The sequence below is a fragment of the Dreissena polymorpha genome, chromosome 2, assembly GCF_020536995.1.
Source record: "Dreissena polymorpha isolate Duluth1 chromosome 2, UMN_Dpol_1.0, whole genome shotgun sequence".
Taxonomy (NCBI): Eukaryota; Metazoa; Mollusca; class Bivalvia; order Myida; family Dreissenidae; genus Dreissena; species Dreissena polymorpha.
Window position 1 is genome coordinate 150,688,689 of NC_068356.1, and position 23,192 is coordinate 150,711,880.

Genomic DNA, 23,192 nt, shown 5'->3' on the forward strand with positions numbered 1-23,192 from the left:
ACTCCACATTGAGATGTTGTTTTATTTTTTATTAGCTCACCTGATCACAATGTGCTCATGGTGAGCTTTTGTGATCGCCTTTTGTGTGTCGTGCATCGTCGGTCGTCAACATTTTGCCTTGTGAACACTATAGAGGCCACATTTATTGTCCGATCTTCATGAAACTTGGTCAGAACATTTGTCCCATTGATACCTCGACTGAGTTCGAAACTGGGTCATGCTGGGTCAAAAACAAGGTCACTAGGTCAAGAAAAAAGAAAACCTTGTGAACACTGTAGAAGTCACATTTGATGCAAAATCTTCATGTATCTTTGTCAAAATGTTTGTCTAAATGATATGTGAGTTGAGTTCAAAAATGGTTCCGGTCCGTTGAAAAACATGGCCGCCAGGCAGTGTTGCAGTATTCCTTATATGGCTATAGAGAAACCTTGTGAACACTCTAGAAGTCACAATTTTTGCCCAATCATCATGAAACTTGGTGGAAACATTGGTTTCATTGATATCTCGGACAAGTTTGAAAATGGTCCAGATCGATGAAAAAACATGGCCGCCAGTAGGCGGGTCAGTTTTCTCTATATGTATATAGTAAAAACATGTGAACACTCTAGAAGTCACATTTTTGGTCCAATCTTCATGAAATTTGATCAGATATGACGGTTGAGTTTGAAAATGGTTACGTTTGCTTGAAAAACATGGCTGTCAAGGGGCGGGGCATTTTTCCTTATATGGCTATAGTAAAATCTTGTTAACACTCTAGAGGCCACATTTATTGTCTGATCTTCATGAAACTTCAGAAGATTCATCCCAATAATATCTTGGACGAGTTTGAAAATGATGCCGGTTGGTTGATAAACATGGCTGCCAGGGGGCGGGGCATTTTTCCATATATGGCTATAGTAAAACCTTGCATTCTAGTGTCCACATTTATTTTCAGATCTTCATGAAACTTGCTCAGAAGATTTTTTCTAATGATATCTTAGATGAGTTCGAAAATGGTTTCGTTTGCTTTAAAAACATGGTTGCCAAGGGGCCGGGCATTTTTCCTTATATGGCTATTTAAGGCTATAGTAAAATGTTGTTAACACTCTTAGGAGGCCACATTTATTGTCCAATCTTCATGAAACTTGGTCAGAAGATTCATCCCAATAATATCTTGGAAGATTTCAAAAATGATGCCGGTTGGTTGAAAAACATGGCTGCCAGGGGGCGGGGCATTTTTCCTTATATGGCTATAGTAAAACCTTGTTAACACTCTTGAGGCCACATTTATTGTCCAATCTTAATGAAATTTGGTCAGAAGATTGGTCTCAATGATATCTTGGATGAGTTCGAAAATAATTGTTTGCTTGAAAAACATGGCTTCCAAGGAGTGGTCTTTATGAAACTTGGTCAGAAGATTTGTCCCAATGATATCTTGTTATCTTAGGTGAGCAACTTTGGGCCTTTTAGGCCCTCTTGTTTATTTTTTTAATTTTTTTTAATTAATAGTAATGAGCTGTTACTGTTATTTCAATGCTGAAATAATTTGAATGCAACAATACCACTAGTACTCTTAATGTATTCAGAAAATATGTACTCCTGAAAAATGTACAAAATGTCAGTTACACTGGTTATTCCATTCAGTAGACAATATGTCTTTTGGTGACAGTTCTTTCTACATGATAATTGATTGGTCATTCCCATCATTTGTATGTTCCAAATCAATTTGGATTCTAAGCTCTGGATCTAGGTCACTCAGATGTTTTGCAATTATCGTGGTAAGATTCAGGGACAATATGTGGATGTGTTCCAGCCCATGTAAATACCAATCCAAAAGAGATTGGATTAGTTTTCAGAAGACATTATTTACAATAAACTCTGAGCTAATATTTACATAGATTCTTACTGATCTTCTTCCCTGTTTATGACTAGGAAGCTCCTTTTAAGGATTTACATTAACATTGTTTTTAATTAAACCCATGCCCAGAAAGAATTTCTAAGAAAACTTACATTACAAAAATTCACCACCAGGAAAAAGCACAATTTTATTTGTATAGTTTTCTTTGAAAGAAAGAACTTTACATAAACAATATTTTGCTTTATTTGATGTTTACTTTTAGCTGACAATTCGAAAGAAAATTTGTTCTAGACATTGAATTGTACAACTGCTCCTCAGCTGTGTTCATATGAAAGGACTTGGTGTGTCTATGCATACTTTTGGGAAACTTAAACCTTTCCCACTCAGAAGCAAAGTGAAAATGGCTATGTGCAAACAGCATAAAACCAGAACAGCCTGTGAGTTATATGCAGTCTGTTCAGGTTTTATGCTGTTTGCTACTCATCAGTATCTAATGATTGAAAATGAAGCTTTTAAAACTAGAATCTAGTAAGAAAGGTCTTTAATTAAATTAAACTTTCTTAGGGACTACAAACGCGTCAAAATACATATCTAAGTTGTAAAGGGTTAAATATGTATCTTAACTTGTATAGGGTTAAATATATATCTAAGTGGTAAATGGTTAAATATGTATCTTAACTTGTATAGGGTTAAATACATATCTAAGTGGTAAAAGGTTAAATACGTATCTAAGTGGAAAGGTGTTAAATACGTATCTTAATGGTAAAGGGTTAAATACGTATCTGAGTGGTAAAGGGTTAAATACGTATCTAAGTGGTAAAGGGTTAAACAAGAATATTGTAAAAGGGTGTGCAGTAGCACACACAATTTCCAGAAAATCTATTCTAACAAAGACAAAAAGCAAATATTGTGAGTTGTGATTTAACTACTGTATCTTGTATACAAAGTGTTTAGCATATACAGCAGTATCACACTCACCTCTTTACATGTATTTGCGATATAAACAAAAAATTGTATTAAAAAAACGATAAAATGATAGACAACTAGTGTAATTGTGGCCAGTCTCCTGTGAATTCCAATAAGTGTTTGGCTGATAACATTTCGAAGAACAAGTAATAAGATTTGCATGAATCGCCATATAAAGTAAACCTTGTGCCTTGGTAAGAACTTTGATTCAAAATTGGTTTTTAGCACATTGTCAATTGTCTACTTAATGTGTTCAAGCTTATTCTTTAGTACATTGTGGTATTGCACTTTATAATATTTTTTAAGTCCCCCACTATAGTAGTGGGGGACATATTGTTTTTGCCCTGTATGTTGGTTGGTTGGTTGGTCTGTCTGTCTGTCTGTTTGCGCCAACTTTAACATTTTGCAATTACTTTTGCTATATTGAAGATAGCAACTTCATATTTGGCATGCATGTGTATCTCATGAAGCTGCACATTTTGAGTGGTGAAAGGTCAAGGTCAAGGTCATCCTTCAAGGTCAGAGGTCAAATATATGTGGCCCAAATCGCTTATTTTATGAATACTTTTGCAATATTGAAGATAGCAACTTGATATTTGGCATGCATGTGTATCTCATGGAGCTGCACATTTTGAGTGGTGAAAGGTCAAGGTCAAGGTCATCCTTCAAGGTCAGAGGTCAAATATATGTGGCCCAAATCGCTTATTTTATGAATACTTTTGCGATATTGAAGATAGCAACTTGATATTTGGCATGCATGTGTATCTCATGGAGCTGCACATTTTGAGTAGTGAAAGGTCAAGGTCAAGGTCATCCTTCAAGGTCAAGTATATGGGTCAAAATTGCGCATGTAATGTCACTTCTGCAATATTGAAGTTAGCAATTTTATATTTGAAATGCATGTGTATCTCAAGGAGCTGCACATTTTGAGTGGTGAAGGGTCAAGGTCAAGGTCATCCTACAAGGTCAAACATCATATAGGGGGACATTGTGTTTCTCAAACACATCTTGTTTATAAACTAAAATGTAGACTTTCAATAATATAGAATCCATAAAGTTTTTTTTATTTTGAGAAATCTTTGACCTAACCTTTAGTTTTGATTTCTATACATTTAGTGTGTTTTTTACAAGCACATTTTAAGTTACACATTATATTATGTGTTGTCCAATTGTTTATTATTGCACATTATAATTATTGTCTATTTACATGCATCATTTTGTATCATTTGTTCAGGTATATAAAACAGAAACACGATTTCAAGTTGTCTGGAAAATATTTAGGGAAAATCAGCAAACTGTGTGACAGAAGCAATCACACTCATTTAATTTGCACATGTTGATTCCTTGTTTTTCAACAGTCTTAACAAATAAGTTGTTTGTTTCCACCAACATCTCCACGCAAAAATTGGTTAGGTGCAGCCTGTGTTTTCCAAACAAATCTACTGATTTTGGTTGTTTCTCATTTTAATATGGATGTTCTACAACAGAAATGGTTCACATTTATTTTTTTTAGATCTCAAAATTTAGTTCCCATCCAGCTCTATCATTTGAACCTTAGTCAATATAATATTGTTTGCAATAACATTTGTGTTTGCATTTTGAAGCATTTGTTAGCAGAACAACAACAGCACTCATTTCCCAATTTAAGTCAAAATTGTTCCCAATCCTATGGGACTGACCCATTCCCAAAATGGTTAAAAATAAAACACTGATGATTGACTGTTGCAAAAATGATTAACCCATTTTTGCCTAGCGTCATGAAAAAACGCCTTGGCATGATGCGGCGTCTCATCTGGGTCTACGCTGTTTGCTTTAAGGAATTTCTATAAGAAATATTCTAAATATAGAAATAAGTATACTAGACATCCCTAATTTTGGAAATAAATCGCAATTTTGCAAATCAGTAGGGATCAGTATGGGCTTAAGTACGGCAGGAACCATAACCTGTGACTGCCTGTGTGGATAACTCCAGTAAACTTTAGCAGACAACAATGCTTAAAGCATCTTCTTTAATCACCGCATCTACCTGTTCTAACTGATACAGTACATAGAGTGTAGTAAGACAATGTTGGCCAGTCTAGTGTTTATCATTGAAATCTGTACATATTGGCTGCTTTCAGGGAAAACGGGTTAATGCATGTCAAATAAGATTAGCCTGTGCACACTGATTAGCTGTTTATATGATTTGAAAAAAAACGAAACACACATCTCGACCTGTGTTTTAAAACACACTCTTTATAAATTTGAATGGGTTGTTATCATTTCAAACTTGCGATATAAAAAGCTATAACATAATTTTGAAAACTGAGTTGCGTCTAAGATTATACAACAGCAAACAAATTCAGTGCCTTCAGCGCTTTGATTTAATTGTTACCGATTTTCTTTTCCCAATGCAAGCCTGTCAACACCTGTTGATATATTATAATTCAGCTGAATTGAATATCTAACAATGCATTCTAAGTAAAATGTCTCTATTCGTAAACTTCATTTGTAAAAGATCATTATTCAATCAGTGCTCAATATTACCCCTAAAGTACAAAATCATTCTTCAATAAGTACTCAATATGCCCCAAAAAATAGAAAATCATTCTTCAATCAGTACTCAATATAATGCCCCCTAAAGGCTACTTGATCGCTTCAATGACACAGTTTCCTCTATGATCACTTCCAGGAAAACAGGAGAGGTTTCTCCAATATAGAAATACTCACTGATTGCTAAAACCAGTTTCAATTTGAGCTCTTGTTAACGGAACAAGAACCATTTTCCCTTAATCATGAGGATTTAAGTTGTTCATGTTTAAGCATATTTTGGCAATCCATATTTTCTACTGAATGTGTGTTTGATTGGGTATCTGGCAATTGAAGAACTTTTATTTTTGTATTCATTGAACAAAGTGATGTTAAAATTGTATATTATTTGACCCTAGGATCTTATTGGTTTGTCTGTGTGAATAAACAAATAGATGCTTAGATTTCCAGTGGTCATTCTGGCGCCTTTGTAGGATTGCTTCATAAGATAATACAAATCACTTACTAAACATATGGGCAATGCTCTGTGAAAAGGGGGTTTAATGCATGTGTGTAAAGTGTCGTCCCAGATTAGCAAGATTCCACTTATTTTTAGTTGCAGAAAGTCTCTTCTTAATCAAAAAATCAAGTTTAGGCTTAAAGTGTCATCCCTGATTAGCCTGTGCGGATTGCACAGGCTAAGCTAGGATGACACTTTACGCACATGCATTAAGCCCATTTTTCTCAGAACAAGGCTCATTGAGAATGCCTGAATGAGAAACACTTGATTGAAAACTACCAGTATGATATTAAGATGGTCAGGCTTGAAAATTGAAATCTGGAAGATCTTATATTAGCATATTAAGCCTGTTATATGTTGTAGTCATTGCCAAGTGTACACTGATAACCTAACAAGTGATTTTGTTTGCTTATATTTTACAGCCTGTGCGTTTTTATGCCCCCTGTAGGGTGGCATATAGCAGTTGAACTGTCCGTCAGTCTGTCCGTCTGTCCAAAAAAAAAACTTTAAAAACGTTGGCCATAACTTTTGCAATATTGAAGATAGCAACTTGATATTTGGCATGCATGTGTATCTCATGAAGCTGCACATTTTGAGTGGTGTAAGTTCAAGGTCAAGGTCATCCTTCAAGGTCAAATGTCAAAAAAATTTTTATTTCAAAGCGGCGCAGTAGGGGGCATTGTGTTTCTGACAAACACATCTCTTGTTAATTAGGAAAAATGGTGCTATTAACCATGAATTTAAACATTATTTATATGATTATAAATAACAGTATTCAAATTGTTTGTAAATGCAAGTTTAACTGCATTTTTAAAGTTATATTATTAAGTTTTATTAAATATTATTAAGTGCTTTGGCATTATATAGACCAATGATTTAGTTTATTGGAGAAGTCTTTTTTGGTCAGTATTTTGGGGTAAAATGTTACTTTTTGCAATTGGGAAACAGTCTGTATTAAAAAAAAGAGGCTGTACTTTTTGGCCTTAAAATCACTGGTTACAGTAATGACATCAAGTATAATAGTGATTCTAGTAATCTTTCCTCTAAGTGGCCAAGGATGTACCCAATAAGGCCAATTTTAAGTTAGTTGGCACAGTTTTGCTGAACAACTTCTATGGCCATTAAGGGGAGTTCTATGAGTGAATCTTTTGTGCCAATTCCTCATGTTTGTAGTCATTAAATGTCTTGTTATTGGAAATTACATTTTTTTTCAATTTTGTGTCTTTCTTTTGACCTCAGCGATCTTGTTTAACAGCTTAAGGAATTGGTGTGGAAGTTTTCTATGATTATATCTCTGATTTCATCATGGTCCCATAGCCAAGGGAGAGCTAATTATAAATTGCAAATTTTGTCTCAATTTATCTCTATGCCTGTTACAAGTAGGTCTTGAAGCTTGAGTTTTTGAGTTTTCAACTCCTGTGTACATGTAATTATTTGGAGTATCATGCTCAAACTCTCACAGTTGAATGACTGTAATGTGTAGATGATTATACATGAAGGAATTTTGACTGTGAGGAGTTTTGGCTGCATTATGTCCCTTGATCTTTTTCTACTGAATAATACAAAGTGGATTTGTCTTTGTACAAAACATGCATTGTGTTTTAATCATTGTTACTTTGTAATTCATATTATAACAATGGAATCCCTGCAAAAATAGCACTAGTGCATTAAGCACCATAAAGAGGCTTCAAGGAATCTGAAGTTTTGTTATGTGTTTAAATATTATTCATATGATAACCATATGAACCCCTACTTCTATTTATAGCACTAGGATCTAACACCGCAATTTTAAATTTAGGAATCAAAGTTCTGTCATATGTTCATTAAGGATCTAATGTAAGAAATGTTATGTATATAGTTTGTATGACTACTAGAGAATCCCAATGTTTATTCATAGCTCCAGTGTACCAAGCTCCACAATAGACTGATCCCGGAAAAGCACGAGTTTAGAAAAACCCACTAATCACACCGGTACAAACAACAATGGTCCATTATATCAACCAATGATAGCTTCCTTTAAATAATAACGTTTGATACGTTGTGTGATTTTGAAAGGATTATGAATGGGTCATGTTTATTTGTACCAGCAGATTAGTGGGTTTTTACAAACAGTTGCTTTTTCCGGGATACATATATTAGGCTTGGAGGAAAGTAAGTTTTGTTATGTGTTTATAAGTAGTTCATATAATAACCATGGAATCCCAATGTCTATTTATAGCACCAGGGTACGAAGCGCCACAATGAGGCTTGGAGGGATAGCCTGCGGTACCGCAGACCGGATCTGGACCGAATGCAAGGAATACGCAGAATCACGATCAACAATAATCCCATGATTGGTGACCAAGGGGCAGCACTCTTGGCTGAGGCACTGAAGGATGACTTGTGGTTGAAGGGTGAGTGCTCTCCCTTTGTTGGATCCTGTTTTATATATAAATTGTGCTTCAAAAACTATAAGCTTGTAGCAGAAAGTCTCTGGACACCATTTTCTGGAGAGAACCAGTACTAATTTGTGTCATAATAAAGGTCTGTAGCACATTCCTTGGCTTGGTATTGAACCCTGGACCTCTTTAAACGGACCGTCAACCACAAACGACGAAAAAAGAAAAGTTCTAAAATACCGTATTTTTTTACAATTATTAGTTTATTTTGATTAAATATCAGGACTGGTATATTACATTACTTGATAAAAGTTTATATTGTCAGTATATTCGGTAATAACATTTTGCAATGTGAAATGGAAAGTACATTGCGAAAATAGGTGACATAACAATATACCAGGGCTCGAAATTAACACTCGCATACTCGCAAAATGCTAGTGAAAAATACCAATTGCGAATTAAGTTTTAAACCGCTAGTATTTTTTTTGCCAGTAAAGAAATAGTGAGAAAAAAACGAGTGATATTGCTGAATGCGCTTGACATTTTGAACACTTAGCTGTAGGTGCCTTCCATTCGACCATTCTGGACGTTAGAGCATGTTCTGTCTGGAATGCGTGATTGGAATGATATGGGACACAGGAGCGGGATGTTTGATCGGAACATGGTACGCAAAACCAAAAGGTCTGACAATAATATAAACATTCCTATGGCTTATATTGAACAAAAAATTGCGAGAATGTTTTTGATTTTGTGAGTTGGTATTAAGTCTGCTCGCAATGTTTTGCAAGAAGAAAAAAAAGTTAAATTCTAGCCCTGTATACACACTATGTATAACGCAAGTACTGAAGTAGATCATTTTATATTTAAATATATACATTTCACTACGCATTCACAATTAGCATTCCTGGATTAACCACGTGACGATGATGATCAATCTACTTGCGTTATTTATAGTTAATTGGTATTTACCGGGGGTACCGGGTACCTGTACCCAGTGAAATTTTATTACTAATATATGAAAACATGAAAACTTAACAACTTTTTTCAAGTAATGTTATATACCAGTCGTGATATTTTAATCAATATAAACTAATAATGGTAAAAAAATACGGTATTTTAGAACTTTTCCTTTTTCTGCATTTGTGGTTGACGGTCCCTTCAAAGGGGCCTTTTAACACTTGGTTAATTGACAAAATTGAAAAAAGTTGTTTCAGAATTTTCTTTTTAGTTATGATATTTGTGAGGAAAGAGTAATACCGAACATTTACCATGCTTTAAAATAGCCGTTAAATTCATCTTTTGACGATTTAAAACCCTGAAAATTATAAAGCGTTGCAACGCGAAACGATTTAATAATTTGGCAAGTTCTTTTGTTTTCGTCATATTTTGTGAAACTATGAGGATAGCAGGGGTCAGTGGTTCGAGCCCTGCTGCGGGTTACTTTTTTAAAATATCATTTTTTATTTTTTACTGGAGCTTTTTAGATCCAATGTTCAGTGTTCATTCTGGGCAGCGCCATTGCGGGATTCCTGCATCGAAATATTAATGGGCGCAATCTAAATAATATCAGTGGGCCATTTGGGCGCATACATAATATAATTGGCGCATTAAAAATTATATCAGTGGGCGATTTAATTATAAAAAAACAAAGCGACGGAATCGTACTGAGAATTCTAAACACTGGTCTGCTGTGTTTGAAATGTAGGTTGAAAATAACCGTTGCTTGTCTACCGCGGGCGCACTGTGTTGAATCCTGCACTTCCATTGGTTGATAGATGTCACATGTCAGCAAACTGTGTTTACGTCATCAGAAAGTGTTGAAAACGTTTGTCAACATATTTTGTTGCGATTTTCACACGTTTTTAAGAAACAATAAAGTGTTTAAACATGTCAAAGGGTAAAGCAGAAAAGGAGAGCAGCGAGAGACGAACTCTCCTACATTTTTTAAACAACAAACCAAAGGAAAGTGAAAGGACTTCTGATCAGTGTGGTGGCAAAACAGCAGATGCTTCGGCCGAAGCGAGTAGGCCTACATCGTCTGCTGGTTCAAGCGAAAAATGAAACCTTCGGAAAATGTAGATGATCATGAATTCCAGAAAAGTTGGTTAGAGAAATTTACGTGGTTGTCGTACAATGACAAAAATAATTTAATGTTTTGTGACATTTGTAAAAAGCATAGTAAAAGTAACATGTTTAACGGCTGTTCAAATTTTCGGACAAGTACATTTTGTACTCTGAATAGACATGCAGCTGGTAATTATGATACATCCTGCAATCAGGTGGCCCCTACATGATCTTTAAATGGCCCACTAAATTTATGGCTGATGGGCCATTGGCCCACCAGCAATCTGGCCCAGAATGAACACTGAATGTTTACATTTATCAATATAAAGCATTTAATGACAAACTTCAAAGCATGCCAAAATCTGTGAAAAGGCCACTTTAAGTCAGTAGATTGACACCAGATCAATTACTACATTCCGATCTCTTTTGGTCACCAATGGAAAAAAAAACTTAACAAAAGCTGACTTAATTGTGCTTGAAATGAATTAATTAAAACATCTTATTTACTTATTTTGGTCATATTTGTTCAACAATTGCATCTGATGCTGATTATAATGGAAGAGTAAACCTGATAATAACCTTGGAAAACACTTCCAAGCACTTGTTAAGGTGATTATGTGAACCTGTAATGTAGTAATGACTTTGTTGGAAGCTATAAAAGGCTGCTCGTCAACAATTATGACTAAAATACTGTAAAATACTGTAAATATTGCAGTTCTGTGAAGTGCTGTTAAGTATCTTATCAACCATTAACCCTTTACCACTTAGATACACACTTTGATGTAAGACCTTTCTTACTTTATTTACCTTTTAAAAGCTTCATTTCCACCCCAAGATACTTATTCACAGCAAACAACATAAAACCTGAACAGCCTGTGAGTTACAGGATTTTCTGGTTTTAAGCTGGTTGCAAAAGCCATTTTTACTTTGCTACTGAGCAGGAAGGTGGTCAAACATTCACATTCTGTTTTTTTGACAGCCCTGGACATGCAGGGTAATGGGATATCATCTGCTGGAGCTAAGTCAATGCTTGATGTCCTCAAGTACAACACAACCCTCGTAGTCCTGGATGTACGACGCAACCCTCTCATTGGTACGTAGCAAAATCAAACAGGACATTTTAACCTTTTATCTCTCAAATACATAATTTTGAAATTAAATTAAGTTAAAGATCTTTTGAAAGATTCCAGTATAATGTATATAGCATTGAGGATGTGTGCAGTGATTAGAAACCATAACTCTTTCTCTCCTTTTAGAGTTACTGCCATATGTTAATTTGTGTACTTCAATTTGATGTGGAACATAGTTTGAAAACTGTTTGTGGTATTAGCTTGAATCTTATTGAGATTGTAGATCGTATCAAGGAGAAATGCGTGGCATATGATCCATAACTCTTGCAATGCTGTGTTTAGAGTTATTGCCCTTTGTTTATTTTTGTATTTTATGTTTGTCTGGGCCATATCTTGTAATATCAATGCAAGATGGTTTCATTCATATATTTTTTGTAATCTCATAAGTCTAATGTATGGAGAGTAAATGATAAACAAGGGTCTAAATTTTGTCAGAAACATGGTAGTTTTTAGCTCGACTATTATATATGAAATATGTATAGTGGAGCTATCCTACTCATCCCGGCGTCGGCGTTTCCGTTAGCGTGCAAATGTTTAAGTTTTCGTACTACCCCAATTATTTTCATTGTCCCTTGACATATTGCTTTCATATTTTGCATACTTGTTTACCATCATAACCCCAACCTACAAAGAAGAGCAGACAACTGTATCAAGCATTTTGACAGAATTATGACCACTTTTATACTTAGAATATGCATATTATTGATAAATCTATGTTAAAGTTTGCGTACTACCCCAAATATTTCCTGTGTCCCTTGACAAATTGCTTTCATATTTTGCATACTTGTTAACCATCATGACCCCAACCTATAAACAAGAGCAGACAACTGTATCAAGCATTTTGACAGAATTATGGCCCCTTTTATACTTAGAATATGCATATTATTGATAAATCTATGTTAAAGTTTGCGTACTACCCCAAATATTTCCTGTGTCCCTTGACATATTGCTTTCATATTTTGCATACTTGTTTATCATCTTGACCCCAACCTAGAAACAAGAGCAGACAACTGTATCAAGCATGTTGACAGAATTATTGCCCCTTTTATACTTATAATATGCATATTCTTAATAAATTTATGTTAAAGTTTGACAAAACAACACTTACCTGACATACCACAATGCACTCCACTCAAACCATCCCCCACACCCCCCCCCCCCCAAATTTGTTTTTCTTATTTTTGAAAGATCATCTATTAAATGATCACACACCCACATTGTACCCCCCTCTCCCCCCCCCCCCAATTATTTTTTTTTCTTATTTTTGAAAGATCATCTATTAAATGATCACACACCCACATTATACCCCTCCCCCCTCTCCATGATGGCTTACGTTATACTGTCAAGCACTCGAATAGTTGAGCGTGCTGTCCTCTGACAGCTCTTGTTAAAAATTGTACTGTCCAGATGTATACATATCTATTTTAATAATGATTTCTTGCCTTTGTGTTTCCAATGCATATCCATTCTATGACTGTCTGCTTGTAAATATGACACTTGTATAAATCATATAACCAGTATTTACATGTTATTGTAGTGGATGCCCATAATGTAATTTTGTGTAAAAAAGTTATATATTTTGTTTTGTTTTAAAGAGGTCATGAGTAAGTATAAACAACTGTGACTTGGACGTAGTTATTTGTGAATTTTTGCTTTAAAGAGGCAGTTTCATGGTGACTGTGCAAAGCTGCTTTTTTTTTTGAATGAAATTTTTTCTTTTTTTCACTGCATTTATTGCTCTTTTCAAGGTTATTTAGAAGAATATAATACCTCAGAAATGTTTTCTTCCAATCGTGCAACATGAAACTGTTACTTTCTTTAATTGTGTTGATTTGAATTTGAGAACTTTGTGTCAATTAGTTTAAGTAACTGTTAAACAGTGTTAATGTCATGTAGGTGCTTTAGTTAACACATTTGTGACTAATAAACATGTTGATGTTGAGTTTTGTAGTTAACTCAGACTGTAAGGTGTTTGTTGTACTGGCTTAAATGGCTTTCTAATAATATACAGGAAGCTGTTTTGATTGTAAACATGTCTCACTTTATTTAGTGATACCCAAAATGTTTATGTACATGTACACTGGCAGGTTCTGTGTTCAGTTTTTTTAGCTCACGTGATTGCTCAGGTGAGCTTTTGTGACCGGTCTTTGTCCGTCGTATGTCCTTCCGTCCATCCGTCCGTCCGTAAACATTTGCTCGTAAACACTCTAGAGGCCACATTTCTTGTCCCATCTTCATGAAACTTGGTCAAAAGCTTTGCCCCAATAAAATCTCGGCCGAGTTCGAAACTGGGTTGTGCCGGGTCAAAAACAAGGTCACTTGGTCAAAAAAACAGAAAAACCTTGTAAACACTGTAGAAGTCACATTTCATGCCCAATCTTCATGTAACTTTGTCAAAATGTTTGCCTTAATAATATGTTGGTCGAGTTCAAAAGTGGTTCCAGTCCGTTGAAAAACATGGCCGCCAGTGGTGGGGGGGGGAGCAGTTTTCATTATTTGGCTATAGAGAAACCTTGTAAACACTCTAGAAGTCACTATTTTTGCCCAATCATCATGAAAGTTGGTTAAAACATTGGTTTTATTGATATCACGGGCGAGTTCGAAAATGGTCCAGATCAGTGAAAAAACATGGCCGCCAGTGGGCGGGGCATTTTTCTCTATATGTATATAGTGAAAACATTAATACACTCTAGAAGTCACATTTTTGGCCCAATTTTCATGAAATTTGGTCAGAACATTTGTTTCCTTGCTATGAGAGTTGAGTTCGAAAATGGTTCCGGTCAGTTAAAAAACATGGCTGCCGGGGGGGGGGGCAGTTTTCCTTATTTCCTTATTTGGCTATAGAGAAACCTTGTAAACACTCTAGAAGTCACAATTTTTGCCCAATCATCATGAAAGTCAAAACATTGGTTTTATTGATATCTCGGATGAGTTCGAAAATGGTCCAGATCGGTGAAAAACATGGCCGCCAGTGGGCGGGTCATTTTTCTCTATATGTATATAGTGAAACATGTGAACACTCTAGAAGTCACATTTTTTCGCCCAATTTTCATGAAATTTGGTCACAACATTTGTTTCCTTGATATGAGAGTTGAGTTTGAATATGGTTCCGGTCAGTTGAATAACATGGCTGCCGGGGGGGGGGGGGCAGTTTTCTTATATTTATATAGTAAAAAAAGATTGTGAACACTCTAGAAATCACATTTTTTGCCCAATCATCATGAAACTTGGTACAAAGATTGGTTTTATATATATCACATAATTAATGCCATAATTATTGCCCTTAGATTGTCCAAATTTTGATTATATTATAAAAGATCCTTGTAAACACTCTAGTGGTCACAATTTTGTTTCAGATTTTATGAATCTTGGTCATAATATTTATTTTTGTAAGCAAAGTTTGATGTTTGGTAAGGGGGGGTCAACTCAAAATATAGGTCACCAGGTCAAATCTTACAAAAACAAAAGCACTCCATATGCCAGAGTTTTGGTTCAATAATGATGAAACTTGACCAGGATGTTTGTCTGGACAATATCTAGGTCAAGTTTGACGTTTGGTAAAGATTGAATGAACCGACTCCTCTCAGGTGAGCAAACTATGGCCATCTTGGCCCTCTTGTTTAACATTCAGCATGGTGTCTGGTGTTTTTTGTGAAGACAACATGCAAAATATTCTGTGTCAATGCGGCATGTGGGGGTATTCGTCACATCTGTGACAAAGCTCTAGTTTTAAATTGTTCAAAGTTTAATGATTTTGTTATCAGATATATACACTGCAACGCCGATATATCGCGGTTGGTGGGGTCCAAAGATCACGAGCGCGATATATCCGGCGCGCGATATAACTCAAGAAATGTCTAACTCAATTGTATTGCGGTTAACTTGTCAAATTTCCCCAATGTTTTCATTTTATATACAGCGCTGCTACATATTTGTTTTGTAATAATTGCAAACCAATTATACAATAAACGTTTTCATTACTACATAAGTATCTGTGTATTTATCATAAAAACCAAAACGTAAATTATGTTTTTTATTTTCATGTACAATCCCTCGCGAATCAGCTAAAATGAAAAAATTTTGCCGTAAAAAACGTATAAAATACATTGTGCATAGATTCGAATTTACCCTTAGTGTAACGGTAACGATACCGTGTGTTTGAATTATATTTTATTAATAGGAAATGTCAATGCCACATAATTTGCGAGATACCGCGGTACTTTTGTTGAAATTTACAACGAAACTTTTAACGGAAATTAAATTATCGCAATGTTGTACCGGCTACGAATTTTTTTATTTACAAATAAATACATCCACGCCAATTTTCCCCCCCCATTTTTATCAGGACAAAGAAATTCATGACCAGTACCGAAATTTAAAGATCTATATACCAGTAAACTGCCATTATTACCTTTGCAATGACACTAATTGGATATTTCCTAAGTGTTAAAAACAACCCCAGCCTTGTGTAAACAACATTGTCACTAATCGACTGTTTTTCACGCTTCACTGCGTGCCATAGTAAGCCGCGAAATATGGGGTGTTGATACTAGCTAGAACCGGTTTTTTGCTTAAGTTAGCGAATTCTCAGATTTAAACATGTCATTTAGTGATCATGCTCGTCGGATTTTTGGGAGCCATAGCCAAAGCGCGATATATTGGACAGCGTGATATAACGGTCCGCGATATATCGGCGTTGCAGTGTATTTCATTGCTTTTAAAAAAGCTAATATCTATGAACATGTCCCTTGAACATTAAACATCCTTAGAACCAAATAAGACTTGTATATTTAGTTCATTTGAAGTTTAACCTCATTTAAACTGAAAAATGTGAGCAAACCAAGTCACAATATTTTTTGTTTGCAGGATTGGGCAAATGTCTTTCTCTGTTATGATTTGATATGCTTTTTTGTATATGACCATGTTTATTTATATAAGACATAACTTTAAAAAAAGCTAGAGCTTTGTCACAGACGTGACGTATACCCCCACGTGCCGCATTGACACAGACTATTTTGCATGCTGTCTTCACAAAACAAGAGAATCAAATTTATGGCGATTTTTAAGAATTATAATGCCATTTTCATTTATGGCCATTTCGACCTTTGAACTCTTGAATTCTTTCGCATAACATGCTGTCCAAATTTATGGCCTTTTTTTACTTTTGAACTCCAAGTACAGTGACCTAGACCTTGGAGTTATCGACATAATTCTTTTGCATGACACATCGTCCAATGATTGTGAACAAATGTACCAGGTATTTTTAAAATCTCACAATAAATGATATAGTTATGGCCCGGACAAGATCATTTATGGCCATTTTTAGCTCATCTATTTTTTGAAAAAAAAAAAGAGCTATTGTCATCACCTTGGCGTGGGCGTCGGCGTCCGGTTAAGTTTTGCGTATAGGTCCACTTTTCTCAGAACGTATCAATGCTATTGCATTCAAACTTGGTACACTTACTACCTATCATTAGGGGACTGGGCAGGCAAAGTTAGATAACTCTGGCGTGCATTTTGACAGAATTATGTGCCCTTTTTATACTTAGAAATTGAAAATTTTGGTTAAGTTTTGTGTTTAGGTCCATTTTATTCCTTAAGTATCAAAGCTATTGCTTTCATACTTGCAACACTTACTAACTATCATAAGGGGACTGTGCAGGCAAAGTTATGTAACTCTGACTGGCATTTTGACAGAATTATGTGCCCTTTTTATACTTAGAAAATTGAAAATTTGGTTAAGTTTTGTGTTAATGTCCACTTTATTCCTACAGTATCAAAGCTGTTGCTTTCATACTTGCAACACTCGCAAACTATCATAAGGGGACAGTAAAAGGACAAGTTGCATAACTCTGGTTGTCATTTTTACAGAATTATGGCCCTTTTTTTAACTTTTTTTTAAGATCATCTCACAAATGACCCTCACACTATACCCCCCCACCCACCCCATCTCCAACCCAATTTTTTTTTTGAAACGGTTTTAAAACACAAATATTTATTATGCCCCCCTTCGAAGAAGAGGGGATATATTGCTTTGCTCATGTCGGTCGGTCTGTCGGTCCGTCCACCAGGTGGTTGTCAGACGATAACTCAAGAACGCTTGGGCCTAGGATCATGAAACTTCATAGGTACATTGATCATGACTCGCAGATGACCCCTATTGATTTTGAGGTCACTAGGTCAAAGGTCACGGTGACCTGAAATAGTAAAATGGTTTTTGAATGATATCTCAAGGACACATACGCCTAGGATCATGAAACTTCATAGGTAGATTGATCATGACTTGCAGATGACCCTTATAGATTTTGAGGTCACTAGGTCAAAGGTCAAGGTCACGGTGACCCGAAATAGTAAAATGGTTTTCCGATGATAACTCAAGAACGCATACGCCTAGGATCATGAAACTTCATAGGTAGATTGATCATGACTTGCAGATGACCCCTATTGATTTTGAGGTCACAAGGTCGAAGGTCAAGGTCACGGTGACCCGAAATAGTAAATTGATTTTCGGATGATAACTCAAGAATGCTTTTGCCTACGATCATGACACTTCATAGGTACATTGATCGTGACCCTCATGACCCCTATTGATTTTCAGGTCACTAGGTCAAAGGTCAAGGTCACAGTGACAAAAATCGTATTCACACAATGGCTGCCACTACAACGGACAGCCCATATGGGGGGCATGCATGTTTTACAAACAGCGCTTGTTTTTATTATTTTATTTTTGAAATACCGTCCAACCATTGCACCCAAGAATCCCCTCCCCCCCCCCCCCCCCCTCCCCGAATTTATTATTTTTTTTTGGCATTTTTTTTCCGCATTTTTGGAAGATAATGTAATAAATTACCACACACCCACAATATACACCCCTCTTCACTCCACCCCTCCCTCCTTTGTGATTGAAATTGAGAGTCCCTTCACCTTTAAAAAGAAAATAGATGAGCGGTCTGCACCCGCAAGGCGGTGCTCTTGTTGACCTTTGAAATCACAGTGTTACCTTGAAGTTGCAGATATCGACGTTATTCTTTCTTGTGACACGCCGTCCAATAATGGTGAACAAATGTGCCAAATGATTTTAAAATCTCACAATGAACAACATAGTTATAATATGGCCCGGACAAGCTCATTTATGGCCATTTTTGACCTTTGAACTCAAAGTGTGACCCTAACCTTGGAGTTATCGACGTAATTCTTTCGAGCGACACACCGTCAAATGATGGTTAACAAATATGCCAAATGATTTTAAAATCTCACAATGAATGACATAGTAATGGCCCGGACAAGCTCATTTATGGCCATTTTTGACCTTCGAACTCAAATTGTGACCATGACGTTGGAGATATTGGCGTAATTCTTTCGCGCGACACACCGTCTAATGATGGTGAACAAATGTGTCAAATGATTTTAAAATCTCACAATGAACGACATAGTTATTGCTCAGACAAGCTCATTTATGGCCATTTTTAATCTTTGAACTCAAAGCGTGACCTTGACCTTTGAGATATTGACGTAATTCTTTCGTGCGACACACCGTCCCATATTGGTGAACAAATTTGCCAAATGATTTTAAAATCTCACAATAAATTAAAAAGTTATGGCCCGGACAAGCGTTTGACCCTTGAACTCCAAGTGTGACCTTGACCTTTGAGATATCGACGTACTTTTTTCACGCGACACACCGGCCCATGATGGTGAACAAATGTACCAAGTTACTTTAAAATCTAAAGATTAATGACATAGTTATGGTCTGGACAAACTTTCGGTTTTAAACACACTAAGTGACCCCGTGACCTAGTTTTTGACCCGGCATGACCCTTATTCAAACTTGACCTATACATCATCAAGATACAACTTGTGACCAAGTTTGGTGAAGATCGGATGAAATTTCAGGACAGACCGACCGACCGACAGACCGACAAAGTGACTCCTATATAGCCCCCATTACCAATGGTAAAGGGGGTATAACAACATGATTGACACTTGTAAGAGCGCAGGACTACAGATCTGGGGATTGCTGGTTCCATTTACAGGCAAAGCCACATAAGATGTTAGGGGATTTAATTGGTCATAAAATTATTTGATTGTTACAGCCATTCTATCCCTATTTCTGGTATAAGTAGGGCAGTATCAGTGACTGGCACTTAGTGTGTGCTCTTAGTAATGCTATTAAATCCGCCAACCCAACAAAAGTTTAAATGGTAAAATAACTGCTGTCAGGGCTTTTTTCTTAATTTGTGGAAAAGGCCTTGCCTTCCATTTTGGGGAAAACATTATCAAAAAAATTGAGAAAAGGGAAAAAATCCCAAAGAAAGCTTGACCATTAGGGGAAATTGCATCATTTTAAAGAAATTTACTTTTAGGAAGGGGCCTTTCTCTTTGGGGAAGGGGCCTTTGTAAGGGCCTTTCTTAAGAAGGAAAATAAAGCCCTGGCTGTGATATGGCTAAAATACTGTATAACATGGTGTCAATTCCAAATATACTAAACAGACTATAATAAACAAACTATCACACATTAAAGATGAAGTATTTTCTAACAATGTGTTCACAGATAGGGACCTGGTACACGCCATCATGGAGCAACTGATGATCAACTGTAACGGACAGGACACAGAGGTAGGATGATAGTTCATACTGTTAATAGAATAGCCTGTTTTCAGTTCCTTTTCTTGGTCTTTTAAGTTACTTAAACATGGTCAATAATTGTCATAAAAATTGTTAAAGGCGTAGAGATATAGTTTTGGCCTTGTCTGTCTGTATGTCTGTCTGTCCGTCCGTCTGTCAGTCTGTCACAAACTTATTAGTTATGGCGGTGGATATCAATTCAACCAATTTGCTTGTTTTATTCAGACTTATGTGAAACACATTCTGTTAACTCAAGTTGGGTGTGTGAATGAACACAAATGTGTTTTAGTCAGTATAGTCTAAAGGTGAAAACAAGATTAAGAAACAGTTATAACTACATGAGCCAGCCTATGGCAAAACCAAACTTATGCATGTTCATTGAATATCGTCCTAGATTCACCTGTTAATTACGCACAGGCTAATCTGATACAACCCTTTTTGCCTGGGCTGGATGTTCCTTATAAAGAGACTTCCTTAAAACACAAAACTTCATAAGGCGGAAAAATTGAAGTCTAGGCAGTCTACACGGCTAATCGGGGACAATACTTGACGCACATACATTCAGCTTGGTCTTTCTAGATACCTGCTCATATAGATGTAACTGTTATTGCCGAATGCATGTCAGACCATTAGTCGGCAAAAAAGTATGTTGTTGAGGTGACACTTAGTGTGTGTGGTCATCTTTTTGTGGGAATGAAAGAAGCATTTCTGTTTTTGTATCTGATGCTTATTCTACTAAAATTGCTGTCTTATGTTTATTTTTCAGTATAAATGGATCAAAGCAGAAGACCCAGCAGATAAAAACAAACAGCTGTCAGCAAAGAAACGACGCACAAAAACTCTCAACAGCAGCTTTGGTCGCAAAACTACAATCAAGGTATAATAAATATGTGTTCACAATCAAGGTATAAATATGTGTTCAAAATCAAGGTATAAATATGTGTTCACAATCAAGGTGTAAATATGTGCTCACAATCAAGGTATAAATATGTGTTCACAATCAAAATATATACATGTGTTCACAATCAAGGTATAACATGTGTTCACAATCAATGTATAAATATGTGTGCACAATCAAGGTATAAACATATGTTCACAATAAAGGTATAAACATGTGTTCACAATCAAGGCATATATCGCCCTGTTGGTGCAAAATGGTACCATGTGTCAATAAAATTCAATGGTACAAGGTACCTTTTTGCACCAATTGAGTGATATACATGTGTTTACAATCAAGGTATACATTATGTATATATACATGTGTTCACAATCAAGGTATAAATATATATATAAATATATACATGTGTTCACAATCAAGGTATAAATATCTATATATACATGTTTTCACAATCAAGGTATAAACATGTGTTCACAATCAAGGTATATATACATGTGTTCACAATCAAGGTATAAATATCTATATATACATGTGTTCACAATCAAAGTATATATGCATGTGTTCACAATCAAGGTATAAATATCTATATATACATGTGTTCACAATCAAGGTATAAACATGTGTTTACAATCAAGGTATAAATATGTGTTCACAATCAAGGTATATATACATGGGTTCACAATCAAGGTATATATACAGGGCTCGACATTACGGGTAGTCAGACTGTCCAGGACAACTAAATTGTTAGTCCGGACAAGTAAATACAGAATTTGCTAGTCCGACGGGACAAGTGGTTGTTATAATTGAATTACTTAGAAAAAATGCTTTTAAATCCGTTATTTCTGTGGAGTGACCACAAAACTTTTTCATTTATATTTTGTTTTCGTTTGAACGACAAAGCGAGAGATATTCCAATAGTTCCATGTGATACTTCACAAGGGAAGCAACCCTTCACATTTCTCTTTGCCAAGATAACAAGAATAGGCTCCCTTGTACAGAATATGCATTTTACAACACCGATACACACCGATCTTACAGACAATTAACGTAGTGACGTCATCTCTACGTATAGAATGGTTTTATTATGGCTCTGTATAATGTTTTAAAATCAAAAACTCGAGTTTTCCTGTTATTCTAGTCAGTTCTTTTTGTATTGAAATTGCCTACAATTATGTTAACATGTATGTAAAATTAAAGTCTTTATGATTTGAGCATTTTGTATGATTTCATTATTTTGCAAAGTACTGAGCAGAATAAGATATAATGGTCAGCACAAGTTGCTTTTTGGTCAGGACAAGTGAAATTTTGGTCTACTTGTCCGACAAGACAAGTGGCTTCAAAAGTTAATGTCGAGCCCTGATATATACATGTGTTCACAATCAAGGTATATATACATGTGTTCACAATCAAGGTATATATACACGTGTTCACAATCAAGTATATATACATTTGCTCACAATCAAGGTATATACATGTGTTCACAAAATGTACATGTGTTAAAAATCCAGGTATATACTTATGTTCATAATCAAGGTATATATACTTGTGTTCACACTCAATGTATATATATATATAAATACATATATACATTATGTGTGTGTTCATAATCAAGGTTATATATGTTTTCACCTTCACGGTATTGAGTTTTGATCAAATTTAATTAATCATTAAGCTGACTTTGCTCTTTCAAAATTGATGCAATAATTAAAATGGTGGTCTGATTGTTTACTAATCATGTTGAACCTATCAGATCATATTAGGTCTTACTAAACCTTTAGGTCAATCATGATAAACAACTGTAAAAGAAATGTCAACAATCAGCGCAATCCATTTTTATCAATTCTAATTCTGTATGATTGTATCTGATCATATTATATTGTTACAAAGACTTAGGGGGAAAACTCTTGTTCAAATTACATAAATAAGAGTTCCTCTTTGGTAATATAATCCATTCATGCCAGAATTTTTCAGGTCCAAATCGGGACATTACATAAAAATTGTCCCAAAAATCGGGATTTACACCTAATAGGATCAATCATTCCACCTTTACTTTAGTCATGACTATATTACTTACAAAAACTTACATAAAATAATGTATTCTGGTAAAAAAAAAGGTTTTATCAAACAGATTAAAGTGAAACATATCTCTATGAATTTAATCCTTCACAGCATGGCATTGTATAAGCACGAGCAGTAATTCGTTGAAACAATTGAAGCTAGACACATTGCATACCTGTGCCCTGTTGCTATTGGTTACAACCATGTT

At 35.5% G+C, this 23,192-nt stretch overlaps 1 protein-coding gene across 3 annotated transcripts in view; it reads left to right on the forward strand.

The window, feature by feature from the left end:
• LOC127869426 (centrosomal protein of 78 kDa-like) overlaps positions 1–23,192 on the forward strand; it is a 99,119-nt gene that overhangs the window by 69,583 nt on the left and 6,344 nt on the right. For all 3 annotated transcript variants that reach the window (XM_052412004.1, XM_052412003.1, XM_052412005.1), the window contains exons 7-10: positions 8,050–8,224; positions 11,253–11,366; positions 19,955–20,019; positions 20,795–20,905. In XM_052412004.1, coding sequence (XP_052267964.1) covers positions 8,050–8,224; positions 11,253–11,366; positions 19,955–20,019; positions 20,795–20,905 — 465 coding nt within the window. The remainder of the gene's footprint in view (positions 1–8,049; positions 8,225–11,252; positions 11,367–19,954; positions 20,020–20,794; positions 20,906–23,192) is intronic.